This window comes from Ctenopharyngodon idella, chromosome 5 (assembly GCF_019924925.1).
Source record: "Ctenopharyngodon idella isolate HZGC_01 chromosome 5, HZGC01, whole genome shotgun sequence".
Taxonomy (NCBI): domain Eukaryota; kingdom Metazoa; phylum Chordata; class Actinopteri; order Cypriniformes; family Xenocyprididae; genus Ctenopharyngodon; species Ctenopharyngodon idella.
The window spans coordinates 44,241,754-44,268,683 of NC_067224.1; the positions used below are offsets into that span (position 1 = coordinate 44,241,754).

Sequence of the window (26,930 nt, forward strand, 5' to 3'; positions counted from 1 at the left end):
AAAGTCACATATTTTAGGCTCAAGAACAGTCCCAGCCCATATAGTGACGTTTTCCTGAAGCCACGCCCAACGCGGAAGAGAAACATCAAAATGTGCGAAGACACTTTGTTATAAACTGAGGATTATTAGAGGACAATAAACGATCGATTAGAGGAATGTTTATTTCTACTATTTAATAAAAAGACACAAGTACAGTAATGATAAATAGGATTCCCTGTTAGCGTGCTAAACCGGTTTATCCTGACAGGCCACTGCTGTAATGTGGTCTCTGTAGTCTCATCTAACCACACATCACACGGGAAGAGGTAAGTCACGTTTTCTATAATGCAATAGCTTCTATAAAAATGTGTTTCTTGATTAAATCGTTTTAATGTCTGGAATTATTTTAACATAAACTTTTGAGATCAAACCTGCCATGTGTGTGTATGTACAGTATGTGTGTGTGTGTGTGTGTGTGTGTATGTGTGTGGGTCATTGACGAATAAGGTTTTTAAAAGTGTAAAAAAAAAATGGAGATATAATTAATTTTTGAAGTTTTATTAAGTGTTAACAATGAGATTATGTGGTTTTTGTGATCAATTAACACTGCTTTTGTCATTTTTTACAAGATTCGGTTTAAAGGGTTAGTTCACCCAAAAATGAAAATTATATCATTAATTATTCACCCTCATGTCGTTCCACACCTGTAAGACCTTCGTTGAACACAAATGAAGATATTTTTGATCAAATCCGATGGCTCAGTGAGGCCTCCATAGACAGCAATAACACTTCCTTTTTCAATGCACAGAAAGCTACTAAAAGCATATTTAAAACAGTTCATGTTACTACAGTGTTTCAACCTTAATATTATAAAGCGAAGAGAATACTTTTTGTGCGCCAAAAATAGCAAAATAGCGACTTTATTCCACAATATCCAGTGAAGGGCGATTTCAAAACACTGCTTCATGAAGCTTCGATTCTTTACAAATGAATCATTGCTTCGGAGCACGTAAACTATTGAAGTTTCAAAACACTTATGACGTAACAAAGCCTCGTTTACTGAAATCATGTGATTTTGGTGCTCTGAACCACTGATTTGAAACAAATGATTCGTAAAGATTCGAAGCTTCCTGAAGCAGTGTTTTGAAATCGCCCTTCACTGGATATTGTGGAATAAAGTCGCTATTTTGTTATTTTTGGCGCACAAAAAGTATTCTCGTCGCTTTATAATATTAAGGTTGAACCACTGTAGTAACATAAACTGTTTTAAATATGCTTTTAGTAGCTTTCTGGACATTGCAAAAGGGAGTGTTATTGCTGTCTATGACATGAGCGTGAGTAATAAATGACATAATTTTCATTTTTGGGTGAACTAACCCTTTAACCAAAATTTAGGTTTTACCAAATGACATGTTTGGTTATACCAAATGATGATATTTTCAAACAATTCTAACAGGCTGATATCTAGCCAGCTAGCTAGTTAGCTTGCTAGCTACCTAACAAAAGGACAATCAAACATTTTATATTTAGTACAAGTTTTTTAAAATATTACAACATTTTCCACGTTTTGTAGCGATTGTACCGAATGACCTGATTTTTTGGGACATGCGTATGAGCAAGTGAAAACATGAATTTTCAAATAGTTAAAAGAGAGCTAGTTACTTTGCTTCAAGACCATGTGGTCCTTTGCAGGTGTCTGAATGATGTCAAATCCTGTCACATGATATTTACCGCATGACTTGATCCAAAACGGTCCCTTTTATATTGGTTATTCCGAATGACATCAATTAAATTAAATTTTTCCGGATATTCTTGTTCATAACAAAGCAACGACTTCTACACATAATTTTAAAACCATTTTGCCCTATGTTGATATATGATGTTATAAAATCATGCCAGAATAAAAAATATATACATTTGTTACATTTAAAGATATTTTAATCACAAATGAAATGGCTGTATTGTCCTTTGGACGGTTAAACCGAATGACCTTTTGACACTTCAAAATCTTTAAAATACCTTTATATGTAGCAAAATATAATTAAAACTTTTTGAATTCAATAAAAAGAGATCTAGTTGTACTACCTTACATACTTTGGATGTCATATCTTTGTTTTTTATTATTATTAAGGCCTTTGGACAAAAAAATGACCCGTCACAGGTCATTGACCCATATATAGTATATATGTATGTGTATATATGTGTATATATATGTATGTATGTATACACACACACACACACTATGTTTTATAATATAAATAAAACATGTTTGTTTCTTTTTACAGACAATGGCATCAACAGACGAGAAAGTTGCATTTGTCAGCAATCTCAATGGAACCACCCTGACGGAGGTTTCTCTGGGATCCTTCTTAGCTCCGCTGTGCTTTCTCAGCCGAGGACTCTTCCTGATAGTGTTCCACCTGGGAAAAGGGGTCCTTCCGTTCTCCCGGGCAGCCCATCTCCTGTTGGACTTCACAGCACTAATAATGCCTTTGGTCCTGTCGTGCACCGCTCTGAGCGACATCCTTCACTTTGTCATCATGGGCATAGCCGCAGTTGACTTTGCCGTCCTGTACTTCGTGTACAATAACAGAAAGCAAGGTTCCCTCTCCAGTACGATTGACAGGTTTGTGCAAGGCAGAGTAGAATCCAACCAGGTCCCGTTTGTAACTGTGTTCCGAGTTCTGGTCAATGTGAAGACCGCCATAAGCATTCTGGCTGTTGATTTTAGCGTGTTCCCAAGACGTTACGCCAAAACGGAGACGTATGGAACAGGGGTGATGGATTTTGGTGTCGGAGCATATGTGATGGCCAATGCGTTGGTGTGTCCTGAGGCAAGAGGAAAGGACGTACAAGGGTCGAAGATCGGTCATGTGTTAAAACAGTTTATTTCCGTCTGGCCTTTGGTCCTGTTAGGGTTTGTGAGACTTGCGAGCGTCAAGACATCCGGCTACCATGAACATGTGACGGAGTATGGGGTTCACTGGAACTTCTTTTTCACGTTAGCCATCGTCAGAGTGGTGGCGTCCGCACTTCTGGCTCTCTTTCCTGTCAACTCCTCATGGATTCTTGCTCTGCTCATTGGTGGAACTTACCAGGTTATCTTGGAGACGACAGGTCTGAAGTCCTTCCTCATCCACAATAATGACCGCGCAGGATTTCTGCAGGAAAACAAAGAGGGTGTCTTCTCAGTTGTGGGATACATAGCCATCTATATGGCTGGGGTTCAGGCTGGACACTACCTCATGCAGAGCAGAACTTTAGTTCGAGACTGGATCAGAGTGATCCGTAACCTGCTGTTGACAAGTTTTGGGTTGTTCTTCGCTTTATACGTGTGCCAGAGATGCATCGAGCCCGTCTCACGCAGAATGGCCAACCTTTCTTTCTGTGTTTGGACTGTAGCGCAGGCCACGTTCTTTCTCACTTGCATAAGCTTTGCTGATTTAGTGTTACTTTTTTCTAAAGTTGTCTCTAATTTTTCACTTGTGTCTGCATCGTGGTGTCCATATCAAAATAGGAAGTCGGAGAAAATGAGAAATAATATGGATGCATTATGCCTCATACAGTCTGTTAACCGGAACCAGTTGTTATATTTCCTGCTGGCGAATATCATGACTGGTTTGACCAATGTGTTCGTAGACACTCTGAACTGCAGTGATGTTTTAGCCGTGAGTGTTTTGCTCTTGTATATGTTCATGAACAGCTTGGTCATATTCATTTTGCATATCAATAAAATAACCGTTAAGTTCTGGTAAACACCTATTCACTGTATTTTTCTGAATGGCTCTCTCGTTTCAAATGCTGTGAAATATGCTGTATATAAATTGTTTGCAAAGTGCAAATAAAATTGAATGTGTTTATTTGTAAATATACTGTTACTGTATGTGTAATCTGTATTATATATCAAATATGAATGCACTAAATTGGATGATTTCATGCCAATATTAGATGCAAATAACATGGACATTACATCAGTTTTAGATTCAGATCTTTTTATATGCTCTAATTGGCCTTTATTTCTTTTATCTTTTTTTTTACAGTTCATATAGATAGTTATGTGTGGTAAATAGATTAAAAATACTTCATGTAGACTTTTATTTAATATCAGGTTGTAAAGTTGCATGCATAATAATTAGAAAAGAATTAGGAAAAATGTTTACTGATATTCCAAATAGTGCTGTCAAACGATTAATCGCATCCAAAATAAAAGGTTTACATAATATGTGTGTGTGTACTGTGTATATTTATTATTTGTGTTTGTGTGTGTGTGTGTGTGTATGTATATATATATATAAATACACACATACACGTATATATTTAAGATATGTTTACGTGTATATTTATTTATTTATATATATATATATATATATATATATATATGTAATTTATATTATAGAAAAATATAAAACATTTATAAATGTTTTTGTTAAATATATAAGCGTGTGTGTGTGTGTGTGTGTGTGTATATACATAAATATACACAGTATATACACATTTTAAGTAAACAAACTTTTATTTTGGATGCAATTTTTATTTTCATTAATCTTTTAAAAAATATGAATAAAACTACATGAAAAATAATTTGAAAATGCATTTTAATCAAATATGTCATGCAGTCTTTGAATGAAATAATATTTAAAAAAATATGCAATCATATAACCTGCATTATACTAATTATAAAATAATTTAAAAATGCTGATGTTTGCTAATTATCCAAATTATTTGAACTAAATTAATATTATGTCATAAACTATATGCAAAATATTCTTATTTTCATGTAGTCTTTTAATTAATGAATTAATATATTGACTAATATGCAATCATAACAACTGCATGCATAATAATTAGAAAAGAATTAGGAAAATGTTTACTAATATTCCAAAGTCTTTTCATTAAACTTTTAAAGAATATTAAGTCATTAAACTACATGAAAAAAAGTAAAATAATTAGAAAATGTATTTTAAACAAATATGTTATGCAGTCTTTTAATGAAATAATATTTTTAAAAATATGCGATCATAAACCTGCATGTATACTAATTATAAAATAATTTTAAAAAGCTGATGTTTGCTAATAATTCAAATTATTTTAACTAAATTAATGTCATAAACTATATGCAGAATGTATTTAGTCTTTAATACACTCTTAATTAGGCTAATTAATTAAAATATCAACTAATATGCGATCATAACTGCATGCATAATAATTAGAAAAGAATTAAGAAAAATGTTATAAAATTATTAAAAAATGCTGATGTTTCAAATTATTTTAACTAAATATTTTGTCATAAACTATATGCAAAATATGTTGAATTTCAATTAATGTAGTCTTTTAATTAATGAATTAATATATCAACTAATATGCGATCATAACAACTGCATGCATAACAATTAGAAAAGAATTAGGAAAAATGTTTATTAATAATCTTTTCATTAAACTTTTAATTAATATTAAGTCATAATTACAAGATGCATTTTAAAGAAATATGTCATGCAGTCTTTGAATGAAATAGTATTTAAACAAATATGCAATAATAATACCTGCATATTTACTAATTATAAAATAATTTTAAAAAAAAAACTGATGTTTGCTAATATTCCAAATTATTTTAACTAAATTAATATTGTCAAAAACTTATAATTAATGAATTAATATATCAACTAATATGCGATCATAACAACTGCATGCACACACTAATTATAAAAAAGTGAGGAGAAAGTGGTTTTAGATGAAGCTAGCATATCATATCTACCCACATGTAAATTAGAGAAGGTGCTCACTGCAGAGCAAATGGGTGGAGCTTATGTTAGCTCCCCCTCGCTAGACGTCCACAACTCCATCCCTCCACCCCATTCGACGAAGAAGAATCGCCACCCATGTGTCAATCAAACTGTACACGTTACGCCCTGGGAGCCCGGAACTACTTTCTGACGTATCAGGGTGCCAAGGGTCATAGAACATTCGCCTGCCACATACGCCTCTGTCGCACTTGTTTGTTTTTGTCCAAAAAAAGAAAACAACTGTCGAAAACAGGTGGGTACAACAGCTGCAGCTTGATATTTGTGCATTTAGTCGCTGTTTTAAGTGCAATAACGGTTGAAAAGTAACGTTACGGGAAGGATAAACGCTGAGTTAATGCTGAGGGTGTCAGTCCGTCAGTCAAAGTAGACCTTTGACACGACACTTTTGAATTCAGATACCTTGTATTATGTTAAAAGTACATTTGCACTCTGTTTAACGTGTATTAAAACATGCTTTGTTGGGTTGAAAGTTGCCGTGCAGCTCACGCAGGCTAGGCACTGACAGCACTAGCATGCTAATCATCTTGGAAAAGTTTCACAGATTAGCCGTGTGCTAACTTGAGTTCGACATACAAAAATGCCTGTTTATTTTGTAACACCATCTCACTTTCCACCCCTACAACATTTACAACATTACGCATTTTAAAATGACTCGTTTAAGTTGCTCTTCAGGTGGCTGTGAGCATTTCGTTGGTTAGCAGGCTAATTAGCATCTGTGTCATCGGAGGGAATGTGAGTGCAATTATTACAGCTCTGATTATGAAATTGTTGTCATGTCAACAGGCTGTCAAGTATATTTTATATGAATCTAATCTGTAATGTGTATTTTGATATTTCAGAGCTTTGAGAGGCTGGGTTGGTGGTTGTTTAGCTGCTCATTGTCGTTATGTGGCTTGACCTCTCCATGATTGCACCTCTGAAGTGTTCCTGCATTTATTTGGCAATTGTATACATTTAAATGAGCATATTATACAGGTTCACCAGTGTTTCATTCAGACTGGGGTGTAGAGTTGGGTATAGTAAGTGTTTAAGCCTCTGTAGTCAGATAAGAGTGTATGTGTAAGCTAATAATCCTTAGCAAAGCTACAAGGGCTGCTGGGAAGGCACACAGTGTTTGCACCCTAGAAATGAACTATAATATTGATTCATATGGGTGAGAAATGGAAATATTGGAGGTGATATTGTGACCGAAAAGCTAACTAAGATTCTTTTTTGTTTATGATTGATTTTAACATTTTAGAAACATAAATCATTACAAAAAAAAAAAAAGCTTAAGAGAGGCCGAAAAAACATTAATATTAATAATAATAATAATAATAGTGAACCATAAAAGAATACACATATAGGGTATACCAACATACACAGATAAAAATGAGGAGAGAGCTGGGCAGGTCCAAAACATATGAGTTAGTGCGGCTGGTCCCAAGTGACATCTATCACATTCTGGGACAATGGTTGGTTTAATCCGAGCAAGTCTGCATTTACACCAGTGGACTCTATGTGGACTCTTGCATTGTATAAGAGCATGACGTGCACAAATAGATGAGGAGTGAATCCTGTCCCTCCCATGTTTCTTGGTCTGTTTCTATGTTAAGGGTTAGTTCACCCAAAAATGAAGATTCTGTCATTAATTACTCACCCTCATGTCATCCCAAACCCGTAAGACCTTCGTTCATCTTCGGAACACAAAGTAAGATATTTTTGATGAAATCTAAGAGCTTTCTGACCTCCGATAGCACAGCAATGTCACAATTTCAATGCCCAGAAAGGTAGTAAAGATATCGTTCTGACGTAAAACATGGAAGTGCTGAACTGTGTTTACTATGTCAACAGTGTAGGATACTGACAGGGAAGAGAAGAAATTGTTGAATAAAGTTTTGTTTTATTTTTGTGCACGAAAAGTATTCTCGTCGCTTCATAACATTTAGGTTGAACCACTGTAGTCACACGGACTATTATAACAATGTCTTTACTACCTTTCTAGGCCTTAAAATGGGTTATTACATTGCTGTGTTTAGGGAGGTCAGATGTTCTCGGATTTCATCAAAAATATATTAATTTGTGTTCTGAAGATGAACGAAGGTCTTACGTGTTTGGGACAACATGAGGGTGAGTGATTAATGACAGAAATTTCATTTTTGGGTGAACTAACTCTTTAAGGTCTAAAGGCCCGTTCACACCAAGAACGATAACTATAAAGATAACTATATTTGCGTTCACACCAATGAACGATAATGGTCTGTTTATTCTAAGCTCACGCGCTACAGTTTCAAAGTGTGTACAACGTGTTTTTGCTGTTCTTGTTGCATTTACACAACTTTAACCAGCAGATGTCCTCAGCATGCTGTGTTTCGAGTGATTAGCTAGTGTAATCGATATAATCTATCAGTGAATTTAGCTGTGAAGTCAGTATAGTGGAATAAAAACAACACAGTCTTTTTCACTGCAACTTCAAAGGAAGCAAGACAATGTTGTCTAAACTAGCGCTGGATACCTGAGGTAATTTTATTTTACACTGTTTGCTAGCCTGGCATAATGATCTCATCTCCGGATCTTACTATTTATTCCAAGGGTATGACCGATTGTTTTCCATTTATCCATTTTCTTTAAAGTATCCTTGAAAAGGGTGTTTGACTTGTCAAACAGTGGTGGCTTTTTCTGGACCTTGGCGATTAACTTCTCTCAATGTAATTTGCCATTTTAAAAGCGCGAGCCCTTAAATCAGAATGGATTTTGATTGGCTGTCAGTGTTTTATGGCTCAACAGCTGGAAAAAAAATAGTTTTGAAAGTGATCCAAATGATATCGTTTCTCTATATCGTTATCGTTACAGCTGTGGTGTGGACAGTGATATTCTTCTATATTTAGAATGATTTTTAGAACTATATCTTTATCGTTATCTTTTTGTTTTTGGTGTGAACTGGCCTTAAAGCTTAGCTGGTATGCAAATTATCAAAGGGTAAAGACTGCAAAGTAGCAAATGTATTGACTAACTTGGAGATTGATGTCAAGAGAAGAACGTAGAGGATTAGGCAAATTTGCAAAGTTTATATGAACAGAGTCTCGTAAAACAGTAGTTGGTCAAATGATGCAAAGGTACCATCTATGTAGTCTCACGTATCCAGGCCTTCCGACTGACGGCAGAAGGTCTGGACTCCGTCGCAGCTTTTATTGGTCAAGGACCACCCAGAAGCTGACATGTAAAGCAAACAATCACAGTTGGTTTTGTTCAGCATCATGTTTAGCGGTGTGAAATGTAAAGTCGATGTCCCTACAATAACAGACAGATGTGTAAAACTCTTGGACGTATTTTAAAGAGAATATGCCATGAGAATAAACACCACGGCTTTCTTCTTCCATGAGGGGGTTTGGCTTCGTGACGGCTTTGTTTCCAGGCAGACCATTAAAGAACGCGACATTGCTCCAGCGATTTGTTATCGGTGCCGATTAATCAGCAAAACCAATCAATCCATCGACCTCTACTTCAAAACTCCTGAAGTGTTTCCAGTTTTGGGTGCCGTATGCATCAGATATTCAGCCAACGGTCCATGGGCGTGGTGTCTGAGGCTGAGACTAACATCTATGCGCAAATTAGCTACAGAGAGGAGACCTTGATCCCTCCAACAAGTATATACACCATCCAGAGTAGAAGGGAGAAGTGAAGGATTACAATGTGTGGGGAAGGAATAACTTGGAAGCCATAATTGCGTAAAAGCCAAGTCCAAACTTTGAGACTGTTTTTCAGTGGGGAGAGTGTGATGGGAAAACAATAGAGCATTCAACGTGGAGGAATTGCATGAAGCATTCTCAATATTTTACCAAGCTGGTGGGTTATCCAGTTTGTTTAAATTAATCCAGTATAGTGTGGAGCGCATATTCACAACCCATTTAGGGAGGGCCAAACCACCCAAATGCTCTTTGGGATTTTTGGGGTCTGCTAACTGAGATTCTGTCCACACACTAACAGGCAGATCTGGACAAAGACATGGCACGTCTGGTGGCTGTCTGCAGGGACGGGGAAGAGGACTATATTTTTCTTGCACGCCAGATTCCCTTGTACATCGATGACACACTCACGGTAAGATCATTTCATTGGTTTCACTTTGCATTTTGCCATCATTAAAGTTGTTGTGAAATGAACATTATTTACATTAAAAATATGTTCCTGGTCTTATTATGCATCATTCATCAGTCAGTTTGCGTATTTTAGTGACCAATACCATTAAACCGGTTCTAGAGGTTTGCCTTGCCAAGTACCACTAAATACCAAGTGTTTATATGTTCCTTTTATATATGATTACTGAAAGCAAACTAAAGTCACATACATTATTATATTGGAAGAAGTGACTGTATATATGCATGTTTATGTTGTAGATGGTGATGGAGTTTCCTGACAGTATTCTGGACTTTGACAACTATCAGATCAACAGTTCACAAATGAAGCAGTTTATTGAGGTAAACGATGACATTTTCCACTTCTCACTGTTGAAAACCTGTCAAGAACATGTCTGGGTCATATTTCACCCTAAAACCAAAAACAAGAAATTAGAAAATATATTTTTTTAAAGGGGTGTTTCCACAACACAGTTTTCAACTGAAAAACTGGGGCCTGAAAACACAAACTTTTGAAAATAAGTTTCAAAGTGCAAGTTTTTTAAAACAATTCCGTTATCGTCTCTGTGTAAACTACAAAAATGCAAATTTGTGAAAACAGTGACGTCATGCACATGCGTATTATGTGTTCAGTCTATAGGCGCCTTGTTTCTTTACAAAGTGACATCGCCATCTACTGGCCTGGCAGCAGAATACAGCGATTTTAGTCATTTTTGCGCATCTGTGAGACTCTTTAGTCCCTTTTCCAGCTTGACAGAGACACAAGGTGCAAATAAAATGATAGAGAGTCAGACTTTTAAGGCTTTCAGCTTCACTTTCCCTCTTGTGTTTTGTTCACCAGCATCACAGTATGCTAAAGCAGCAGGACCTGAACATGGCATTGATGGTGATGTCACGTGAGGTCATCAACGCTCTGTCTCAGTCGGTGCCGTGCGTGGGCTGCCGGCGCAGTGTGGAGCACCTGTTCTCTCAGCTCACGGACTCCGGATACTTCGCATTGGAACCGCTCACTGTGGGATCCTCTGGAGTGCTGTCAGTCACACGGGCTTGTCTCACTGACCCCAGGAAACTCTACACACTCTTTTATGTTCATGGGTAAGTGATTTGATTACTAACATTTTTTAAAATATCTTCTTTTGTGTTCAACAAAAGAAAGAAACTTATACAGGTTTGGAACAACATGAGGGTGAGTAAATGATGACAAAATTTTCATTTTTGGGTGAACTATCCCTTTAAGGATGATGATGATGGGCAAGGAAAATATTATAATCTATTAATCATCATCATCAGCCTTACTATCCAATCAAGTCCTTACGGCTTTTATTTTAACGTGTGCTTTTTATTCATTTGTTGCAGGTCAAAGTTAAACAACATAATTGATTCCATCCCCAAGAGTAAAAAGAACAAACGCTGTCAGCTGCACTCTTTAGACACACACAAACCGAAGCCTTTAGGGTGAGTTTTGTATTTTTATTTTTTTATATGTGACATTTGATGTTTAAGACCAGGGACTCCTGGTCAAGATAGGCAGCACAAGACAAAGATTACAAAGAAATACATAACACCACACAATGAACAAATGCAAAATCTAACGCAAATCTAAAAACAATACAAATCCTAATCAGCTATTAAAACATTTACACTGTTCCATAGAAACAGACTTAAAAATGTTTTTAAACAAAGTATGTTGTTTGGTGCAGGGGCAGCTGGATGGACGTGTGGGAGCTGATGTCACAGGAGTGTCGTGATGAAGTGGTTTTGATTGACAGCACCTCTCTATTGGAGACTCTGGAGACGTACCTGCGCAAACACCGGTAAGCGAATGTGATGTTACACATTTCTCTTAATTAACTGCCTCAGTGACAAAAATTTGATTTTTATTTACTTTTTATAGCTGATCTCTGATTTTCTCTTTCTGCGACATCATTCTCAGGTTCTGTACTGACTGTAAGAACAAGGTACTGAGAGCGTATAACATCCTGGTAGGGGACCTGGACTGCAGTAAAGAGAAAGGCTACTGTGCGTCTCTGTACGAGGGTTTGCGCTGCTGCCCACACGAGCGCCACATCCACGTCTGCTGCGAGACCGACTTCATCGCTCACTTACTGGGCCGAGCAGAGCCGGAATTCGCGGGGGGTTATGAGTAAGTCTATGTGGAGTTTATTTGACGTTGTGTAACATGCATTAAATTATACTGTATCATCAAATGGAAGCTTTAGCTATAGGGGTGTGCGATATGGCAAAATTAGATCGTAATGATTAAAATGTCTCGTTAAAATGAGATTGTTAGTATTATAGGGCCCTATGAAATCCGTTTCAGTTTTTCCAAATTCTGTTTTCAAAAAGCATGTCTAATTAATTGAAATTATGAAACTTATACAATTTAACAAAAATGTATTAAAAGTTTAACAAAAATTACACTTTTTAGGACCCTATGAAGTAAGTTTTATTTATTTTTTTCTTAAATTCCGTTTTATTTTTTTACCAAATTCTATTTTCTGTTTTAAGTTTTCTGGTTTCCATTTTAGTGGTTCAATTAAATTTTAATAATCAAAAAGCATGCCTAATTAATTGAATTCATAAAAACAACAAAATTTATTATTTTTTTTAAATTAATTTCTATTAAATGTTTTGTTTTTGTGTCTTCAGAAATTCTGTGTTGTGTATTTTATATGAAGGCATAAAACATTAATTTATCTTTTAATTATATGACATTAAACAAACGTTTTGTCAAACAAAGTGCTGCACAACAGAGCTTTACTGTTAAAATTAAAACATGGAAGAAAAATTGTATATAAATAAAAAATTAATTTATTATTATTTTTTATTAGTGTTAGTATTATTATTACATTGAGACATAGCTAAATTATACTGTACAACAGTAATATATTTTTCATAATTTCTTAAAGTTAACCGAACTTTTATTTTGACGGGTTGCAGTGAAGACGTTTGCGTTTCTGTGTGTTTGATGTGATGATAGTTTTTCTCAAATGAAAAGGTAAAATTATACAGTAAATTCTGTTTTTATGGCTGGATTCCACGATTCCGTCCACGTTTTCAGCATCACGGAAATCATAGGGCCCTAGTATTCTGCTCCAGTGCACATTCTATCAGTTGCAGTTACTGTTTTTTGATTATCATCACAAATTTAATAAAGTGAATTAAAAATTTGGCCATATCTCCCAACCCTTCTTTACCCTAAATAGTCGTAGTCATTCTGTTTTCTTTCATGTTTCGTTACCTTGTAGGGCTATATTTTTAATTGGTTTGGCTGTATTGCTCGGTAAGATTGTGTCATGCATATACCCTCATTAAAAGTGTTTGGATTATTTACAGGCGTCGAGAGAGACACGCAAAGACCATAGATATCGCACAGGAGGAGGTGTTGACGTGTCTAGGAATCCACCTGTACGAGCGGCTGCACAGAATCTGGCAGAAGCTGCGAGCAGAGGAGCAGACGTGGCAGATGCTTTTCTATTTGGGCATTGATGCACTGCGCAAAAGCTTTGAGGTAATGTTCATGTTGATTCATTTTGAATTCCTAAATGGCACTTTTCATGAATAGAATTCAAATCCTTCTTGACTATATCCAACTATTAAATTTTTTTTTTGCTGAATTGACACATTCATGTCCTATTAAATGGCCAAATTTGTTGCTTTTTTTTTTCTCCTTCATTTAATTTTGTACTATTTAAATAAATCTTTAATGCTGGAAAATATTAAAATCACAGGATTTTGAACAGTAAATATATAAGTTTGCAAAAAAAAGTTATACTTCTAAAATAGATAGGAAATAAAATGTTTGTGTAATATTTAGTTTGACCTTCTGAGGTTCTTCACAAGAAAAATAAATTGACTTTATTCAGTAAAGTAGTTTAAAGCCCTGTTTTGTGCTGTATATGACCATGTTGTTTCTAAAGCTCACCTGATCAGTGTTAAACGATGTGCAGATGGCGGTGGAGAGGGTTCAGGGCATCAGCCGGCTGGAGCAGCTCTGTGAGGAGCTCTCAGAAGAGGAGAGAGCCAAAGAACTCAAACAGGAGAAGAAGAGGCAAAAACGCAAGAACAAACGTAAAAACAAGTGTGGTTTTGAACAAGAGGCTGAGGGGGAAAAAGATAAAAGTCTTGATGAGGTAATGACTCATTTAATGTGTCTGTTCCTCTCCTTCACTGTGACCGTTTTGAATTTTTAAGATACATTTGCAATAAATACAACAAAAAAAAGCTACATTGTTGACTGTCAAGCTGCTGAAAATGTAGTTTGTTGCTACTCACTATTCGTTCTTCTAGAATTACTCTTTAATTCACTTCCTCATTGCCTTTCCGCAGGTTTCATCTGAGTCTGTGGACGGCGGCTGTAAGTCGTGTGGCAGTGGAGAGGAGTCTGGCGGTAGCGTGGAGGTCATCATCACCAGCGAGAGTTCCTCCTGCACCTGCCCCGCAGCCTCCATCCTGCGTTCCCCCAAAACCAAGAAAGGTAAAGAGAGCTTGGAGAGGATGCCTGGTAGGGCTGTGTGATATGTATTGTCTATGGTAATACACGGCTTTATTCTGAACGCTATCACTGCGTGATGTGGCCTAGTAGAATGCAGTTACACTGACCCCCCAAATTTAATATATGTCCCTGTATGAGATTTTGTCTTATATTTCTATGATATAGTTAGCAATATCACAAAAGCAAGTGTGCTGGTTTTCCCAGATATAAGCATAATCTCAAATGTGATACTGGTTTTATTCAACAGTTCAACAAAGAGGTGTACTATGCAGAAATTTTCAGTTACTGTTTGTAAACACAATATTTGGAGCACAGCCAGAATCGGACGCCATCTAACTACTTGCGGGAAGATGAGTAGTGGTGTGTAACGCAGTCACTCCTACTAGCCACTTTGGCGGGTTGAATTTCTCATTTTCCGCAGAATAGATACACGATACCAGCTGCGCTTTCTCACTCTCTCATCTCTCCGACAGCGAGTTGACACACAAAACCCGCCTCGTTTCATTTGCTCCGGATGAATGTTGGTGTTACAGGGCTTGAATTTCGGTGTGGGATTGCGCGTATTGCGCATAATTTTACCCATCCCCACAGATTTTGTACTCGCACTCAAAGTATGCGCACTAAAGCCACTTCTCAGTACTATATTGAGTTCTTTTTCGCTGCTTATTGTGCTTAAACAGTCAAATACACACAAAATAATGTCAAAATATCACATAAACACAGTCAGTTATGTTTTAAGTGAACGTAAACGTGTAACAGTATAATGGATTCTTGCGTCAGGTCTTAAAGTGACAGCAGCCTAATGTACCTGCTGCCAAATTATGAGATAATATTAGTAATATCTATATGGCAGTTTTTTTCCCATGGTATCAATGTAAAAATTGTGACCTGTGAAAATGCTGAGTGGCTAGTAACTTGGAAAACCACTAGCCACAGTGTCTGGTGAGCAAAAAAGTTAATATCAAGCCCTGGTGATATTTTTTTCAAATATTGTTTATTATGCATTTTTTAGATAACAATTTACAGTATGGTTTCATTTGTTAACATTAGTTACACTAACTAACTACGTCAAAGTCTCACCACCACCTGCACCACGTGCCGTTATTGGCTGGGGCGTCACACCCACCAGCCAATGAAACGTCCCGAGCACAACAAAGCAAGGAGAAAATAAGTAAATACAGGCACAGGGCAGTGTTTCTGTAGACACAGACACCACCACACACTTCGAGTAGACCATAAGCAAGCAATGATTGAGAGGCATTATTTATGTCAGTACTTCATTTTTTCAAAAATCCTGCATAGTGCACCTTTAATATTGTTACATTTTAGGCACAATATTGTCTGTTTTTTATCTATTTCCCCAACAAAAATAGTTATAAACAAAGTCACAGCAGAAGCTTTGTGCATCTCCGAGTAACACACAGTGGTGTTTCGTTCCTGTATGAATCAGTGATTCAGTGATCCTTTCAAAAAGACAGACACCTGCTTCATTCCGGAATAAATCAACCATTTGAACCAATCAGTTGAATTGACTCAATGACTCACTCATTAAGACTTGCTAAAACTTGGTTTTAGTTTCATATTTAAAGTTGCCCCAATTATGCTTTTTTTGACTATTAACTCTCATGGAGTGTGTAATATAGCTGTTTGTGAACATAAAGTTTTAAAAATCTGAGTTTTAAAAATCAAGTGCATTATTGTCTCCTAAAAGAACGTCAGTAAGTCGTCAGTAATTCCAGTCTCACTTAATGTAACAGTGTAACAAATTAGTATAATGCCAGCCTATGGTCTTCATTGGCTGCCTGCGAACCTAACCTTTGCCCCGCCCTCAAACACTGTAGTTGTAGCTGAGACTGGAAGAGTTTGGTTTATCGCAGTTTTCTGCTTTGCATGAACTTCAAAAGAATGAGGACTCGCGCTGGAATTGATAAGGTAAAACAGTCACCATTGTTACTGATCATATCACTGTGTATCAAGCGCTGAGACGCTGAAATTCAGATATGGTAATGACCGTTTCATTTCCGACAAATTGACCAATCACAACAGACTGGGCCGTCTGACCAATCAAAGCAGGCTTACGGAAAGGGGGGGTTTAGAAAGACTCAATCTTCAAACAAACCATTTTCAGACTCTTTGAGAAATGAGGTGATGTTCAGTGCATATCATGAGAACATTAAACTGTTTTTTTTTTTTCTTGTCCTTTGATCCCCATTGTTGGAGAGTCCAAAACATAATTAGGAACCTTTAAAATAGCATAATAGGGGCACTTTAAAGAATCTTATAATTGTCATAGCATTATTTGTGCAATTATAATTGCAGTGTAAATGCTTTAGATGCAGCTTCTGTGCAACATCTGCAGTGCAAAAAGGGATTTCGCTGATACTCGTAACATTGGTAACAGTCTAATTAAATATGAGAATTTGACAAAAAGATGATGCATACATCTAATAAGGTCTACTCTTATAAACGTAGAAATTCCCTGGAAATCAGTTTAAGGTGGCAAATATTGCCCCTTAATAATAATAATAAAAAAAAATAGTACCCAGAATGCCTCTGACTGGTGTGTTTGTGCCTGTTTGTTCCTCTAGTAGTGTTGCCTCACAGTAATGGCAGTGACTGTGGTTACTGCTCCAGTATGGAGGGCAGTGAGACGGGCTCTAGAGAGGGCTCAGATGTGGCCTGCACCGAGGGCATGTGTAACCATGACGAAACGGGTAAAGCAACGTTATTATGATTTATAGATGGTCAAACATTTGTCTATTCAACTGTGTTGACATTGCATCTTATTCTGGAAACTTGTAAACATAATTTTTGTTTCCTGTTGGACTGATTCAGACCATTGGGTAAAGCCAACCAGTCAGATTTGAGCTTGTTTTGCGAGAGTTATTCTGTTTTTATGCATATTCAGGATCATATCTAAAGTATTCTTCTAAAAGACCTTGGATAATGATAATATATATGTTTGTATTCTTCTAATAGACCTTGGATAATGATAATATATACGTTTGTCTTCAGGTGAATACTCGTGTAGTCACCACTGCTCGGAGGAGAAGGAAGAGGATGCTGTGGACAGCTGTGTGGAGTGCTGGGCCAACTCAGAAGACAACACAAAGGGCAAAAATAAAAAGAAGAAAAGAAAAAACAAAGGGTCGCTTTGCAGGATCGAACATGTGAGTTTACTTAGGCAACATAATTATCTTGTAATTATTGATTCATGCCTGGCATGAACATTATATTAATCATGTGGCTCCTTGATGAAATGGAAATAACTGCATTTTGTTGATTTATGAATACTTTATCTGCTAAATACAACCAGCTCTGCAGGATAATGGGAGAACAAATCTGCATCAGAATTTCACAACAATCATAATATTAATGCAAAAAATGTATAAAAAATAATTATATGTCTAACTATTATATGTCTTCTAGTTCTTTTAGTGAATTTGTGATCTTCTCCCCTCTATTGTAGGGGTCCAAAGCAGAGGAGGGCTGCGTATCGGACGGCAGTCGGAGAGGATCTGGATCTGCTGCCGTTCACGAGTCTTCCTCTCCTTCACCGCCTCTGTGCAGAAGCAAAGAAACTCCGTGCTCTAAGTTGTGCTGTGAATCCTTAGCGAGCTTCAGCCATCATGTGAGCAGCAGCAGGCATTTCCACAGTCAGCCTCTCTTGCCAGACACGTGCACACAGGGTAACAGCTGCGCCAAGAGCCTCGTGGAGCTACTGGTGAGTCTGTTCACAGGTTTGATACCACAAACTGGACAGTTTGTGGTATCAAACCTACCCTTTAAGGAGTTTCATTGAAACACATTGCAAGGGCCAGTAGTGGGCCCTTGCAATGTGTTTCAATAAAACTCCTTAAAGGGTTAGTTCACCCAAAAATGAAAATTATCCCATAATTTACTCACCCTCAAGACATCCTAGGTGTATAAGACTTTCTTCTTTCAGTCAAACACAATCGAGTTATATTATTCTGGCTCTTCCAAGCTTTATAATAGGAGTGAATGGTACTGTTTTTTTTTTTTCTTTTCTTTTTTTTGAAGCCCAAAAAAGCACCTCCATCCATCAAAAAAGTAATCCATACGGCTCCAGGGGGTTAATAAAGACCTTCTGAAGTGAAGCGATGCATTTTTATTATTTTTGTATCCATATTTATAACTTTATGGACTATAGTCACTATCTTCCGGTAATGTCCGTCCGCACGTTCACGAGAGAGTGGAGTTGCGGCGTATGACGTAGGATGTAGGAGTAGCGTAAGCTTAGGTGAGAGTAGACACCTCTCATGGTTCAAACAAATAGAGCTGGGCAACAAACTGAAGCTCCTCCCACATTTCCCTTTACAAATTCTCCTTTTAGACTTCTAATTTGTGACCGGTGTTTTGTTTTGCTCTATCCTCTGCTCTTCCATGTTCGTCATTACGTCATGCGTCGTGTTAGAGGTCACTTTTCGACCGGAACTAGACTCACGTACGGTCACTACCGGAAGCCAGTTATTATAGTTTATAGTTATAAATATGGATATTTTTTTTACAAAAACGCATCGCTTCACTTCAGAAGGCCTTTATTAACCCCCTGGAGATGTATAGATTACTTTTATGATGGATGGATGTGCTTTTTTGGGCTTCATTCACTCCCATTATAAAGCTTGGAAAGGAAAGTGACATGTGAAGGCCAAGTAACCCATACTCAGAATTTGTCCTCTGCATTTAACCCATCCAAGTTAGTGCACACACATTAGGAGCAGTGGGCAGCCATTTTGCTGTGGCGCCCGGGGAGTGATTGCTCAAGGGCACCTCAGTCATTTCCTGCCAGTATTGAGAATCGAACCCGCAACCTTTGGGTTACCAGTCTGACTCTCTAATCATTAGGCCACAACTTGGAAGAGCCAGGATATTTTTTAATACAACTCTGATTGTGTTTGACTAAAAGAAGAAAGTCTTATACACCTAGGATGTCTTGAGGATGAGTAAATTATGGGATAATTTTCATTTTTGGGTGAACTAAACCTTTAAGCCCTTGATCACTTGGAATCTGCTATTGAGCTGTTTTATTATTTTACAGTTTGTTTCCATATGAATTTGTTTTAAGCACCATAGGCCTGTATGTATGCTTGGGCTGTTGGAGAAAATATAAAAACTACACAAACGAAAATAACAATACAATAAACTAGGACTGTCATGATTACTTGATTAGAGTGCTCAATTTTAAAAATACGACAACACAGGAGAATACATTAGATGCAGTTACATTACATTAGGAGAATAAACCATCTAATAATGTTCAATAAAAATGAATTGTGAAAATGTTTATTATTTACTACTATTTGTTCATTGAAATAATTGCAAGTAGTAATTATTTCCTCCTAATTTTTTTTTTTGTGAACAGAATGAATCTGAAGTGACCTCAGATGAAGAGAACTGTCTGACACAGGACGAGATCCAGTCGTTCGTGGAGAACAACAAGTCCTTCTACCGCACACGAGACCAGTACAGACAGCACCTTAAAGATCGCTTTACCAAATACTGCCGCGGAGAGTGGCTGCCCACCACCAGCGTCAGCTAGAGCCCGCGGCACACGCACACTAACGCACACTTATTTTTATAGACCGTGAAAACACTCATGATCACTGCTGCATTGTTGCTTTTTTCAGGCAAGAATTTGGGAATATGAAATGGGTAAACGAATCAATTTCAGCGCTGTATTTGATGATGTTCATGTTTTTTGGGTAAAGTTACACGTCTTTTTCGCATCTATATACATGTCTTCCCCTTCAGGCACCTTCCTGTTTCACTCTGAATCCTTCTCAACCAATCACAGCTGGCTTTGTTTTCCTTTCTCTCTTGACACGTTGATTAGGGAGCAGGTTGTTAGGAACACAGTTATTAAATTGATAATCGAGCTTGCAGGCCTTGACTGTAGGGTTAGATGTTGGTAGTCTTAATGTATTGTTTGTGAAGCATTTCTTTGTTTTTTTGTTTTTTTTTTTCTCCCAGATTGTTTCTCTGACTGTGACTATTTTAGTGGCAAGAATTGTACCAATAAATGTGTACAGAAATAAAATGATCTGAATAAAAAGATTTTACAGGAAGATGAAAACATCCATTTACAAAGAGGATTGGATGTGATGTTGAAAGCAATGTGCAAAATTTACAAAATAAAGAATATTTATTAATATGCATCAGATTTCAGTGTGTTTCATGTCTCTTGTGAGTGATTCTATTGGATTATAGATTTCTAATTTGGTTAGCATATTAAAATATACTTTTAAGTTCCCGTGATATGCTGCTAAAACAGCTTGTTTTATTTGTTACTTCCAACCTTATCTTGTATTCTCAAGCCTTGATAAATGTATTGATAAAATTATAGTCAGCCACTAGATGGCGTGTTTTGTTATGTTTCCTCCTTATGCTTTACAGACAATAAAAGTTAACAAACGAGATCTATATAAATCTATATATGTATATAATTGTCATCTGATGCCAAATTGTAAAATATACATTCGTTTAAAAGAGAGTGTGTGTGTGTAATATCGTGGCCAGCGCTTCTTTTTTTTTTTTTTTAAAGCAGTTTTCTTTAAAATGATCACAAGTTCAATATAATTTTAATGACTTTTTATTATACAACTGATGAGAATTTACACTTACGATTATAATCTTTTGAAAATATTAACATTATACACTGCACGTGGATCATTGTGACAAAATAATGTCACATTTAATGTCAAGTGACATGACCAGTTTTTAAAAGTATCGAGTCAAAATCAGTGGTTGAATCAGAGGACATTAATGTACACGTTCAATACAGCGTTCATGTGTACAGTATGAGTATGAAAAAAAAAACGCGCGGGCGGCGACAGCAACCTAATATTTATCTTTTCTTCTGTCGTTAATAATTAATCGTGGTTTCTGCGGGGATTGGATTCGTGTGTGTTGAGCTGTTCCTGGGTGTTAGCGACAGAAGATCAGGGAGGGCTGGAGTGATTTGTTCCCGCCCTAAACACACTGACTGATACTATTCTGAATCAGAGATATTACTGCACGGCCGCTGCGTGCGCGACACAGACAGAAACAAAGTAACAGCCGCGCGCAGTCTGATCTGATACATTGTTCCATTCCGGCGCGGATTAGAACTCTTTGTTACATTGTGACATTGTGATTGTGATACACTGTATCTGCTGCCTCTGATGATGGAGCGCTGGAAGGGGAGAGTCGCGCTGGTCACCGGAGCGTCTGTCGGCATCGGAGCGGCTGTGGCTCGCGCTCTCGTCCAGCATGGCATGAAGGTGGTCGGATGCGCTCGGAACGTGGACAAAATCGAGGTAAACGATCTTAAAGCGAGTTGTTAGTGCTCAGAGGCCTCAGAGATGATGATCTATCTGTATTGCTACTCGTGTTAGCTCACTGCAGTCCGAGTGAACATCCATCTCAATCAAACTCCTCCACTTACATGCGTTCTTCCCCAAGGAGACCGTTTATCCTTTATTTATGAGTTGATTGTGTTCTTTTGGAGAAATGACACTTCAGTTACAATCGACCTATTAAAGTGATTGATCGCCTGTGAAGTATTGATAGATTTCGCCCCGCCCACTTTACTCTTCAAAATCACCTCGAGCTCTTCATTTGACAGTTCATATGCAATTAAATGCGTAAATGCATAATTTGCTGAGCTTAGGTGAGTTTAAGTTTGACTTTTAGTTTAGTTGAGAGTTGTTTTAGTTATAGGACTATTATTAAATATAATATTACTTGGTTTTTCACCCTAAAATGAACATATTTTCTCACCTGCATGACATTAAGCCTGATGTTTTTTTCTGAGGAACACAAAAGGAGGAGAATTCTGATGAAGCTTGAGTCGAAATGAAAATTATCAGTTGTGTTAGTCACATAAATCTTTTGTATGATTCATATTCATAGTCACTGAGATTCTTCAAAACATCTCCTCTTGAGTTCCAGTCATACGGGTTTAGAACAGCGTGACGATGAGTAAATGACACTATTTTCATATTTTGTGTGATAATATTCTGGTTTAAACACTCTTTTGTTCAAAGAGATCTCGCTGCAACATTCCTCATAAGCTGTCAATCAATGAATAATATCATGTCAATCATTAATGGGGTTTTTCAGCCCTGCCCTTGAGTTCTCAAAAGTCTTCAGGTGTTGTGTAGTTGTGTGTACAAGAACTGTACAAGAGACTTCTTGTCATGTCTGTTTTAGGGGGAAAATACAGTGTTTTTATAGTGTGCTTTTTTATTTCAAAGATAAATTTGACATTTGATGCCTCATAATATAATATGAGTGCTTTGTGTTTCTTTAACTTCAAGCGATTACTCATTTCCTCGCTGCTGATTTATTGAGATTGCATTAAAGTGCTTCTGTTTTTTGTGCGTCTGTTGCTTATTCCACAGCACAGTCCATTCATATTAACACGTGTGTGTTTGTGATATATTGTTATGACGGACAAAGGTTGAAAGTTATGACATGCTGCTCAGATTTACTGCAGCGCTTGAAAGCTTTGATTTTCCAGTTCGTTCCTGGAAACGCCTCATTTAGACAGTCTGTCTGTGTTGTAAATCATCATTGAGGAGCAGAGTTGAGGGTCTTGGCAGGTTTTATCAACAACAAAGATCGAGATACAGTACGTCTTTACTTCATGAGATGCGTTTCCACAGTGAAATGAGAGACAAGGCGATCTTTGTGTCCGTCTGATCACAAGGCACCACTGTAATTGTGTGAAAGGCTGTATTCTGTGTGTGTGTTTTTGGGGCCACATAGGACTGTCTCCCAAGAATATAAACATTCACACACAGTAGCCAGATGCTTTGAGTCCATAGTGTTTCCACCATACGGACATTTGACACCAATAACAGTGAGATCTCATTGGTGCATTTGCCAGTATCAGTAGTATAGTTGAGTTTGCAGCCCTGCTCTTGTATTCCAACCAAACGGAGAGAGACTGGGAAAATCAGTAAGAAAGGCTTGGGAACAGGATGGTGATGAAAAAACAGGGACTCTGAGGGAGTAATAATGTAGTCGCTATGGGAGACGGGATGGAATGGAAAGCGGCTCTGATGAGGGGCCTTCATTGGCAGCATCCGTTATGTTCCAGGATCAGCTTTTCCCATGGCAGCCTTTGAGCTGATGGATCGCTGATCCCAGGACACTCCAAATTACATGAGGAAAAACAGAGATACCTATTAAACAGAGGCTTGATCGATCTATCTATCTATCTATCTATCTATCTATCTACTTCAGCATACAGTAGTTGCACTTCAGCCAGTCCAGTCAGACAACAGTCTGTTCCATTAATACTACAACTCACTCCACCCATACTGCTCTGCTGCACTTATAAATCCATCCACACACTTTAACTCACTTTGAGTGCTGGACGAGGGTTTGTGTCTTTAATTGGATTGATCTTTATCACTTAATGTGAGATACTCAATGCTCCAATCAAATGTGGAACTGGAAATGGCTTAATCACTTTCTATGAGTGTGTGTGCATATATAATATATATATATACAGTATCTCACAGAAGTGAGTACACCCCTCACATTTTTGTAAATATTTTATTATATCTTTTCATGTGACATCACTGAAGAAATGACACTTTGCTACAATGTAAAGTAGTGAGTGTACAGCTTGTATAACAGTGTAAATTTGCTGTCCCCTCAAAATAACTCAACACACAGCCATTAATGTCTAAACCGCTGGCCACAAAAGTGAGTACACCCCTAAGTGAAAATGTCCAAATTGGGCCCAAAGTGTCAATATTTTGTGTGGCCACCATTATTTTCCAGCACTGCCTTAACCCTCTTGGGCATGGAGTTCACCAGAGCTTCACAGGTTGCCACTGGAGTCCTCTTCCACTCCTCCATGACGACATCACGGAGCTGGTGGATGTTAGAGACCTTGCGCTCCTCCACCTTCCGTTTGAGGATGCCCCACAGATGCTCAATAGGGTTTAGGTACCCTCAGTTTGGGGTCGTTATCATGTTGGAATACTGCCCTGCGGCCCATTTTCCGAAGGGAGGGGATCATGCTCTGCTCATTCATGGTTCCCTCAATGAACTGTAGCTCCCCAGTGCCGGCACAACCTCTGGATGTGACGCTGAGCACGTGCACTCAACTTCTTTGGTCGACCATGGCGAGGCCTGTTCTGAGTGGAACCTGTCCTGTTAAACCGCTGTATGGTCTTGGCCACCGTGCTGCAGCTCAGTTTCAGGGTCTTGGCAATCTTCTTATAGCCTACGCCATCTTTATGTAGAGCAACAATTCTTTTTTTCAGATCCTCAGAGAGTTCTTTGCCATGAGGTGCCATGTTGAACTTCCAGTAACCAGTATGAGAGAGTGAGAGCGATAACACCAAATTTAACACACCTGCTCCCCATTCACACCTGAGACCTTGTAACACTAACGAGTCACATGACACCGGGGAGAGAAAATGGCTAATTGGGCCCAATTTGGACATTTTCACTTAGGGGTGTACTCACTTTTGTGGCCAGCGGTTTAGACATTAATGGCTGTGTGTTGAGTTATTTTGAGGGAACAGCAAATTTACACTGTTATACAATCTGTACACTCACTACTTTACATTGTAGCAAAGTGTCATTTCTTCAGTGTTGTCACATGAAAAGATATAATAACATATTTACAAAAATGTGAGGGGTGTACTCACTTCTGTGAGATACTGTATATAATGTACATGAGATGTTAATTTAGGCTAAATCTGCAGTGGTGGTAAGAGTGTCTCTATGAGTGTTTGTCCTTCAAGCTCAATCGATTCCTAGGAAACATGTGGTGCATGATCTTTGTATCACACATGGAATCAGTAAGCTGGAATATTCCGCTGACCTTGGCAGCACTGAGTGCTCATGGCTGATTGGGATGAACTTTCAGTCGCTTCTAAACTCTGTTATTGCACATTTTAGGTGTGTTTGGCTTCATGCAGCGCTGTGCAGACCGACCAACGTCTGACTTGACGTGGATGTAAATGACTTGACGTGGATGCCATCAAAGTAAATGATTCGAGAGCAGTCGGCTGGTTCATTCTGCGGCTGCATGAGCTCAGATGATGCCACAGCTGTTTCACGATTGCCTGAATTCACTAATGACAATGATCACGTTTATTCTTACAAATTTTACTCAATTTTTCTTTATAGCAGTTTTTATAGTCTCATGGCTTATGTTGAATCTTATTCTTGTCCAGGCGCTCTATTAAGCAGTACATAAAGTATTGAATGAAAAGTGTTTCCGTGTTTCATGAAAATGTCTGGAATGTCTGTGTGTTTGACCAATATTACAGCTAATAAACAACATCTGTGAAAAAGTATGCAAACTATGTGAGTATCACTATGGGAAGCAAAGTGAAGTCCAGCAGTCAAACACACCTTCACCGCATCCCAAACCGCACACTGTCTGAGTAGGGAATCAGTGAAACATTATTGCACAGATATTTACATTGCATTGCATTAACTAACATTGCATTAGCGTTTAGTAGGGCTTGCTGAGATCAGTTTGATCTCCACTAGACCGCAGCATCTTAATCATGAGCTTCAAACCACAGGTATGATTGATTGGTTAAATCATCTGATTGCTCTTAATGACTTTGTGTTTTAGAGGTAGCTCTGTGCATTGGCAGATTGTTTCCTAATTTAGTTATGATTTTGCACAGGTTACAAGAATATATAAAATCAGGTTTTAATGAGGGCATTTACATGCACATCTTACACCGGTTATGCTTACTCAAACTTGTGTTTTTTTGGGTGCATAGGGTGATTTGAGGAGAACCGTTGAGGCAAATCCTGATGGACACAACTAGATTTTTGCAGATTACCCCAGTTTTGGCTTTGCATGAACACAAAAAAATTTGTGCGTTTTTTTCATTTTATTCATGTCTTGTGCACATCTGTTTAAGTTTTGCCATCAAGACAAATGAAAGCCCCAATGATTTTAATGTTGTACAACAAAACTGATCAGGTTTTGCTTAAAGTGCCCCATTATCCTTTTTTTTTTTAATATTACATAATAATATTATGTAAAAGCTCTGCAAAGTGTCAAAGTTCAAAGTGCACGACAAATAAAGCTATTGTCTCCTAAAAGAAAGAATCGGTTAGAGTCCTGCGTACCTGCATACCTAAAAATGCTGGGTTAAAAACAAACTAAAAACAACTGGGTTAAAAACAACTGGGTTAAAAATATTACCAGAGGCAACAATAATAATCAAAACATGAACATTTATTAATAAGCAATTTAATAAATGTTTATTGTTTAATTATTATTCATTATACTTATTAATAAATGTTAATTTCCAACATATCTTGGGTTCATTTTAGGCTAGCAATATAGTAATTTTTAAATAATTGAGTTAAATAAAACTACCCAGCAGGTTGGTCAAACATTTAACCCAATCGCTGGGTCAAAACAACCTGGGTTAAAACAAAGCTGGGTTAAAACAACACAATTTAAGACGTTTGTCTTACATTGTTGTTGGGTCATTAAGCATGTCGGTATAAGTGCATAAAGCACTACACTGTGTTTTAATTACT

At 37.4% G+C, this 26,930-nt stretch overlaps 3 protein-coding genes across 7 annotated transcripts in view; all 3 read left to right on the forward strand.

Moving 5' to 3' along the window:
* Positions 1 to 51: 51 nt before the first annotated feature.
* pigw (phosphatidylinositol glycan anchor biosynthesis, class W) lies at positions 52 to 4,201 on the forward strand. Its single transcript, XM_051894642.1, has 2 exons — positions 52 to 305; positions 2,265 to 4,201. Exon 2 carries the CDS (start codon positions 2,268 to 2,270, stop codon positions 3,732 to 3,734), a length of 1,467 nt encoding a protein of 488 aa, XP_051750602.1. The 5' UTR covers positions 52 to 305; positions 2,265 to 2,267; the 3' UTR covers positions 3,735 to 4,201.
* A 1,650-nt stretch (positions 4,202 to 5,851) lies between these two features.
* Positions 5,852 to 20,561, forward strand: ggnbp2 (gametogenetin binding protein 2). 4 transcript variants are annotated; one of them, XM_051894604.1, is made up of 14 exons: positions 5,852 to 6,012; positions 9,747 to 9,857; positions 10,154 to 10,234; positions 10,734 to 10,987; positions 11,249 to 11,347; positions 11,593 to 11,706; positions 11,826 to 12,035; positions 13,229 to 13,403; positions 13,843 to 14,025; positions 14,222 to 14,369; positions 16,976 to 17,101; positions 17,403 to 17,557; positions 17,857 to 18,111; positions 19,771 to 20,561. In XM_051894604.1, exons 2-14 carry the CDS (start codon positions 9,765 to 9,767, stop codon positions 19,945 to 19,947), a joined length of 2,070 nt encoding a protein of 689 aa, XP_051750564.1. In that variant the 5' UTR covers positions 5,852 to 6,012; positions 9,747 to 9,764; the 3' UTR covers positions 19,948 to 20,561. The 4 variants fall into 4 exon arrangements, with proteins under 4 accessions (XP_051750564.1, XP_051750566.1, XP_051750565.1 ...); XM_051894606.1 differs by having other exon boundaries at positions 17,857 to 18,018; XM_051894605.1 differs by having other exon boundaries at positions 16,979 to 17,101.
* A 753-nt stretch (positions 20,562 to 21,314) lies between these two features.
* Positions 21,315 to 26,930, forward strand: part of dhrs11a (dehydrogenase/reductase 11a) — a 28,215-nt gene continuing 22,599 nt past the window's right edge. The window contains exon 1 of one of the 2 annotated variants that reach the window (XM_051894718.1): positions 21,315 to 21,703. In XM_051894718.1, the coding sequence (XP_051750678.1) occupies positions 21,569 to 21,703 (135 nt within the window). In that variant the 5' untranslated portion in view covers positions 21,315 to 21,568. The remainder of the gene's footprint in view (positions 21,704 to 26,930) is intronic. The other variant, XM_051894716.1, reaches the window with a different exon arrangement.

Coding starts and splice junctions, on each gene's coding strand:
- pigw (XM_051894642.1), top strand. CDS start 2,268: ATGGCATCAACAGACGAGAAAGTTGCATTTGTCAGCAATCTCAATGGA.
- ggnbp2 (XM_051894604.1), top strand. CDS start 9,765: ATGGCACGTCTGGTGGCTGTCTGCAGGGACGGGGAAGAGGACTATATT. Junction 10,235..10,733: donor AAATGAAGCAGTTTATTGAG/GTAAACGATGAC, acceptor TTTGTTCACCAG/CATCACAGTATGCTAAAGCA. Junction 17,558..17,856: donor CGCTTTGCAGGATCGAACAT/GTGAGTTTACTT, acceptor CCTCTATTGTAG/GGGTCCAAAGCAGAGGAGGG.